The following is a 7488-nucleotide window of genomic DNA, read 5'->3' as shown; positions in this document are numbered from 1 at the left end:
TTTGTTGTTGTTTGTAAAACAACAAATAAAAGTCAGTATTATGTTAATTTCGGTCAAAGCTTGAAAGAGCTGCTTGTGGCTTCAGAGCCATAGGTTGCAGAGCCCTGGTCTAGACAAAACTGGCCCCACTGTCCATCTTTAGAAACCTTGAGTTGATTCACAGCCATGACGATTGTCTACAAAGGCACAAATCTTCCAGTGAACGCTCCATCAGTCCAACACAATAAGCTTTATATTATTCTTTTGCAGGCTCTGTCTTCTCTAATTGGTAAAGCTCATCCTAAGTTAACTAAATATGAAGAAGAAGAAAAAAAAGAATGTGGGATTCCTAGTATAATTCTTCACTACGTCACACAGGGTATTGGGAGTGTTGTCAACTCATGACCCGAGGAGGATAGGATGCACATGCGCAATCATCTTTTCCCTCTTCCAAGCTCAATCTTCAAATCTCCAGCAGCTGCAGGCGGATCATCAGTTTATCGGAGAGGAAGAGGCTCATCTTTGTGCGAACAGCTTGCACTTTAAACATTGTTCTGTTAAAGAAATATTATGAATCAAAGGTTCTTCAGATCTTTTTTTGCACCAGAAGCCCGTCTCTCTGTTTAACCAGAGGGATTAGGATGAAAAGTGAAAGCTGGATTGTGTCCGTCCGTAATGTTAACATGCGCTAATCTGAACCACAGAGAGGGAATGTGTGGGACACGCAGTTGGTAGAAAAGAAAACGTGTAGCTGAAAGGATGCATGCAGGTGAGTGAGATTTCCCATTATCTTCATTTTGTCTTGTTTGAGAGGAACTTTAATCTGACAGTATCTGCTTCCTGAATTAATTTATTTGTTGTCCAACTTTTCCTATCATAACTAAGTTATGTAACTCTTAAGTAAGTACATGACAGCTTCTATCATGTGTTTTTCTGTTTATTTGCTGTAAAGTTGCATGTAAAAGAAAATAAATCTGCAAGAGAAGACATTTTCTCCTCAGCTGGATTTATGTTTTCAAATTTTTTTTTTGTATCAGCTTGTAAGGAGTCTTGACTGAAGGAGGATTTAGACTGCTGTTGCTGCTTCAGTCCCTCCTCTTTATCCTGAATATTGTGGAAGTGGCTCTGTGGAGATTTAACGCCAAATGCAAATGAAACTTCATGTGTTGTAATTTAAAAGCAGTAAGATGAACACAGTATAAAATGTGTAATTTTTCTATTTTATTACCCTGACTTTGAAAGAGATCCTTTAGAGTAATTGCTTTTCCTTTTAATGTGATTTATGTATTAGTTTGAACAACTGTAGCACATGGTGGCAAAAAAAAATGAAGCTTTAATTTGCCCATTAGGCTTAAAGAAAGCAAAATCCCAAAAAAATATTCAAATACAAATAAAAATGGCAACATTTTATGACTGATGCATAGAATAAAATTTAAATGTTTTGAAGTTTTAAGATGACCAGCTGTTAAAATCACCTGCAGCCTAAACGTTTTACTAATGTGAGAAGCCTTTTTTGTATCAGGGACTTTTTAAATCCTAGCTTGTTTACCATACAATTCATTTTCCACTTGTTTTAATTTTTTCTTTTATTGCTATTGTACTTACACAGCATCGGAGAAGAACTGAAAACCCACCAATTTCTAATTTCAATTTTAATTTCTACCCTTTTGAGCGTGAAAAATCAGAAAGACACACACAGATGGTTCCAACTCCAAAAGTTTACTCTCGTCTCCTATGAACTCCTCACCTCTGACCTCTTATGTACATTTACAGATACTCCTGAACTCACTGAGACATTGAACTTGAGCAAACAAATCCAGCTAAGCTCTTTCTCTCTTTCTCTTATTCCTTGATTGTAAACCCCCCCCCCCCCCCCCCCACACACACACACACACACACACTCCTCCCTGCCCTGCTGTGGTGTCATTTACGGATGACTTCTCATACAGTCTGGATCCTCCTCCTATTCACTGAGGAGGGATTTTCTCTTGCACAGAAGATTAAAGGTAATTGCTATCTTCATTCTAAGTTTTCCATTGTCTCTTTTGTTACAATGCATCACATGAACATCAAAGCATTTCTGTTTAATTAAATGTTTTACACAATTAGGAATGTTGTTTTTCAAGCTATCACAGATTTTGTGTCTTTAAGAATTACAAGAGTCGTATTGGTCTATTTTGTCATGTGTAGATGGTGGGGCAGGAACTAAAGAAGATAAAGCTCCTGAGCATCCAAAGAGGGCTCGACACTGTGGGACCTGGGTTCGAAAATCAGACGGTGGAATCTTCAGTTCTCCAAACTACCCAAACATGTACCCGCCAAACAAGGACTGCCTTTATGTTCTCGAAGGTAACCAGTAAAAGGCAACTGAGTCTGATACTTTTACTTTGTGGAAAAATGTTCAGTGCGTATTTTTGCTTTCTTTTCTACCAGATCACACAGATATTGACACTCAACTGGGGAAGATGCTTTTTCTTTGCTCTTGTGTTTAAGTAAATATTTGGATTTGTCTCCTTTGATTGGTGGGCAGGAACTCAAACTGCTGTTTTTTTAGTGACTTCTTTTGTCTTCCTTTTTTAGATTGATCACAAGTTCAAAACATCATGATGCATTCAGGTTTTAAATATTGCTTATGTATTAGATTGAAAAGTTGAAGCATGGTGCACACCATGTTGCCATGGTGTAATTGTCTTGTGTTTTGTTGCTGTGACATTTTTGACGTTACTTGTGGCATTGCTGCAGCTTACCTGCAGTGTTCACCAGCATCTTCCTGTCACACTTTGTTAACGAGCCTGTGGCAATGGCCCAGTTACAGTCTTCTGTCCGCATCTAGTCATGGGCTGTCCCACAATTTTCTGGGTTGTCTTTTTATTAGTGTTCTCTGTTGTTCTACTCTGGCAGATCCTCCATTTGACAATTTGTCTTCTTTGCACCTTGTCTTAAAGGAAAGTGCAAATCAAATCCACAACAGTAACTAGTTCATCAATTTCTTCCAGGTCTGTATTTGGGGAATGAAGGATAGGTAGATAATTTGACAAGTCGTAGTACACAACCGGTACAAAAAAAACACAATGAAGGTGTTCTTCAAAAGCCACTTTTACTCCAGCAGTATAATATGGACACATAAGCATCCACATGACACCATCATTGATCTAGTCTTTACAAGATACCATACCATACCATACCAGACCATACCATACCAGCTTTATACACCCACATGACCAAAATGCTGTACACACAAAAAAACAATCATGCTGTCAGATAATTAAAAAAATGATTAAAATGATTAAAAGTCCCTTAATAAAAGCTGTCCACATACAGTACACATCATAAAACAATTATACAATCAGGTAATAAAAAAACGATTAAAGTAATTAAAAGTCAACATCTCAGATGGTGTCAAAGGCCAGGGAGAAGAAATGGGTTTTAAGAAGGGATTTAAAAACAGACAGGGAAGAGTCTGATGTTCAAGGGAAGGTCGTTCCACAGTTTAGGAGCTGCCACAGCAAATGCACGGTCTCCTCTGAGCTTATGCTTTGTCTTCGGCACACTCAGGAGCAGCTGATAACATGACCTGAGCAATCGAGAAGATGTGTATGGATGCAACAACTCGGACAGATAGGGCGGGACAAGTCCATTCGGAGCATTAAAAGCAAATTAAATAATTTTACAATGAATCCTGGAATGTACGGGCAGCCAGTGCAGGGAGGATAAAACAGGGGAAATGTGGTCAAACTTTCGTGTGCCAGTTAAAAGCCGTGCAGCAGCGTTCTGTACCCTCTGAAGCTGAGAGATACATGAATCACTGATTCCTGTATAGAGTGCGTTACAGTAGTCCAGCGGCGTGGTCACAAAAGTGTGAACTAGTTTCAAAATGCTGCTTAGAAAGAATCAGCTTCACTTTAACCAGCTGCCTCAGATGTAAAAAATAGTTTTAACAACTCTGATGTGGTTTTCTAATTTTAGTCCAACATCGACTTTGACCCCCAAGTTTGTAACAGTTGGCCTGATGTACTGGGCCAAGGAACCAACATCTGCATTGGGGGTCTCAGTGGAGCTTCCAAAGACCATCACTTCAGTCTTTCCCTTATTGAACTTTAAGAAGTTCACAGCCATCCAGGCTTTGATGTCCTCAAGACATGAAAACAGAGGGGCCAGAGAGTTAGAGTCCTTTTTCTTTTGCAGGACATACTGTATATCTGCATATCATCCGTGTAACAATGAAAAGAGATCCCATCTTTTCTATAAAATAGAGCCAAGACGTAGCAGGTACAGTGTGAAGAGGAGGTGCCTAAGACTGAGCCCTGTGGAACCCCACACAAGAGAAGAGCAGAGGAAGACACATGGTCACCAAGGCAGACACAGAAATTACGCTCTGCTAAGTAGGACTTAAACCAGTCCAGTTCTGCACTGCTGACACCCCCATTGTTTCAAATGACAAAGTAAGATGTTATGGTCCACAGTGTCAAAAGCAGCTGATGAGTCTAAAAGCAGGAGGACAACAGTCACCAGAGTCCATTGCTAAAAATACGTCATTGAAAACCTTTAAAAGAGCAGATTCTGTATTGTGTAGAGCTTTAAAATCAGACTGTAAAACCTTGAGAATGTTCTGTTCTTTCAAATATGCTTATAGCTTATAGTACATCACTTTCTCAAGAATTTTTGAAAGAAATGGCAGTTTAGAGATTGGCCTGTAGTTAGCAAGAACAGAAGGGTCCAAAGTGTGTTTCTTAATGAGAAGCTGGACAGCTCCATGTTTAAAATTTCCAGGGACCACACCAGAGGACATACTGCTGTTCAGAAGAGCAAGGACTGAAGGACACACAGTGAGGAAAACCTCTTTGAATAAATGAGGAGGAATAGCATCACTTGATGAACCTGCTGGCTTTAAATGACTGACCATCTGTTGCTGAGACGACAGTCACTGGTTCAAAGCTGTCAGAAACAGTCGAGCAGGGCACAGAGACATATGAGCATCATATAAACATATGATCATGAGCATAAGGTGAAATCTGGGCCCTGGTGGAATTGACTTTTTCAACAAAGACATTTAGAAAGTTTTCACATGCAGCAGGTGAGGATTCAATACAGTTTGTTTGTGGTGCTTTAAGAATAGAACCAATTATTTTAAATAGAACACAAGGATTGTGACTGTTTGATACAATCACATTTGGCAGGTATTTTCTTTTGGCATTTTTCACAGTGGCAGCACGGTGGCGCAACTGGTAGAGCTGCTGTCTCTCAGGGAGCAGGTCCCTTGTTCAAATCCCGGTCCGGGTGCCTTTCTGGGTGGAGTTTGCATGTTCTCTCCGTGCATGCATGGGTTTTCTCTGGGTACTCCAGTTTCCTTCCACAAACCAAAAACATATATGTTAGGTTGATTGGTAACTCTAAATTGTACCTAGGAGTGAGTGAGAGAGTGAATGGTTGTTTGTCTCTATGTGTCCTTGTGCTGGACTTGCGACCTGTCCAGGGTGTACCCCGTCCCTCGTACAGTGATTGCTGGACATGGGCACCGGCGACCCCCGTGACCCAAAATGGAAGAAGCGAGTAAAAGATAATGGATGGATGGATGGATGGATTTTTAATGGAGACACAGAATCCAGAACTGTTGTGCAGGTGGAGTGAAACCATGAGCTGAGGGCCTTGGTGTTGTTGCACACAGACTCTGGGATGGCACAGTTCTGATTAAAAGCAGATGAAAAGTGACCAGCAGTGGAAGAGTTCAAAACACGACACAGCCGAGCTGCAGCGCGGGGTTTAGCTTTAGTGCAGGACAAGTTAGTTTCAAATAAGAAAGGCATGTGGTCAGAAAATACAGGATCACTACTCAATACATTAAAAACAGGTAAACCACAAGATAAAACCAGATCCAGATTGTGTCCATGTTCATGTGTAGGACCAGTCACAGACGGCACAAGATTAAAGGAGACTGAGCCATAAATCAGGGCAACATACATGGATATTAAAATCACCAACAATGAGAACTTCGTCGTATTTTGGCATAATTTCAGTCAAAAAGTCTGAGAAGTCATTTATAAAATCCTTATTGTATTGGGGGTGGGGGGCGGAATAGATGGCCACACATAGCGTAATGTGGGAGGAGCTAAGTTCAAACAGGCTGTGCTCAAAGTTGCTGAATGAAGATGGAGGCAGCTGCTTACAGTCAAAACAACTTTTAAAAACAGTCACTATTCCTCCCCCTAGACCAGACGTCCGTGGGGAATTAAAATAGCAGCAATCCTGCAGTAAAAGTTCCATCAAAACACTAGACTCACCTGGTCCACCTGTTCATGGTACATCTGCCAAAACCACAAAATAAGCTAGAAATATGTCATGCAGCCTGGTATATACCAGGTATCTAACAGGTAGGCACTAGATATCTAAGGGAACTATGATGAATTATGAAGTGACTTGTCACCTGCACTTACTGGGTATGCACTTGGAACTTATCCAGCACATACCAGGTAAGTACCAGGGCATTGCTACTCAAAGGAATGTGCCACTGATTTGCAGGTCTATGATGGATGATAAGAAAAGCAAAAACGCCAGTACACCTCATAAAAAGCCTCAAGTGTGCCATAATGCCATGACCATGCAGACAGGATGTTTATGTAGCGCAGTAAGACATTGTGCAACAGTATAGTTTGGTTATGACTATGGAACCTTTGTTGAAATGGTGTATATGTGAGTTATGCGTGATGTTTCAAAGTTCCTGCCTTCATGATATAAAATTGTACTAGTATGAACCAACAAGTCTGTGGCAACATAATGAGATCCCGCTACATAGGCTTGAGTAGGAGATACATACAGTGGAAATGTTTAGATTTCACAGTATTTTGTTACAGCTATGTACTTTGTATCTCAATACACCATTCAAATGCAAGACAAATACATAAAAATGGGATAAGGTATACACATAAATGTTGGATTATGTTTAATCTGGTTTGATTAGAAATTCAATATAGTTTTCCTCCATCAATATAAATATTCTGCCAGACATGTTATTTTACTGTTTATTTTATGTTATATTTGAAAATTAGATCTGTGGCACTGAAAGTGACACGATGCTGGTCTTTCTGCAGCCCTGCCCCGCCAGAGAATCGAGCTCCTCTTCAGCAAGTTGTTTCACATTGAAGCATCTTTTGATTGTCGTTTTGACAACATCGAGGTGCGGGATGGTCCCTTTAGTTTCTCACCGCTCATCAATCGTTTCTGTGGAACAACCAGTCCTGGTGTCATTTATTCCAATGGTCGTTTCATGTGGATCCGGTTCTTCAGTGATGAAGAGCTGGAGGGTAAAGGTTTCCAGGTCCAGTACAAATTTACAGCAGGTAATTAAAACCCACAAATGTGGCTCTTGGTACCAACCTGGTGCAAGACTTCAAAAATGATGCTAAAAAAACTTCTTGCTTGTTAAGTGCCTGTACATTCTAAATACAGTCTTATATGTATATATATATATATATGTTTCTGCAAATTCACTTCAATATGTTTCTGAGATTTCTC

General features: G+C 40.1%; 1 protein-coding gene across 1 annotated transcript in view; it reads left to right on the top strand.

Annotated features, from left to right (window-relative positions):
• Nucleotides 1-617: 617 nt before the first annotated feature.
• Nucleotides 618-7488, top strand: part of neto2b (neuropilin (NRP) and tolloid (TLL)-like 2b) — a 34290-nt gene continuing 27419 nt past the window's right edge. Inside the window, exons 1-4 of the mRNA XM_037682841.1 lie at nucleotides 618-748; nucleotides 1929-1985; nucleotides 2170-2328; nucleotides 7065-7313. Coding sequence (XP_037538769.1) covers nucleotides 739-748; nucleotides 1929-1985; nucleotides 2170-2328; nucleotides 7065-7313 — 475 coding nt within the window. The 5' untranslated portion in view covers nucleotides 618-738. The remainder of the gene's footprint in view (nucleotides 749-1928; nucleotides 1986-2169; nucleotides 2329-7064; nucleotides 7314-7488) is intronic.

This window comes from Nematolebias whitei, chromosome 10, assembly GCF_014905685.2.
Source record: "Nematolebias whitei isolate Nwh7 chromosome 10, NemWhi1, whole genome shotgun sequence".
NCBI classification, from domain to species: Eukaryota; Metazoa; Chordata; class Actinopteri; order Cyprinodontiformes; family Rivulidae; genus Nematolebias; species Nematolebias whitei.
The sequence above is the reverse complement of the archived record's forward strand: the minus strand, read 5'-3'. Positions and strand labels throughout refer to the sequence as shown.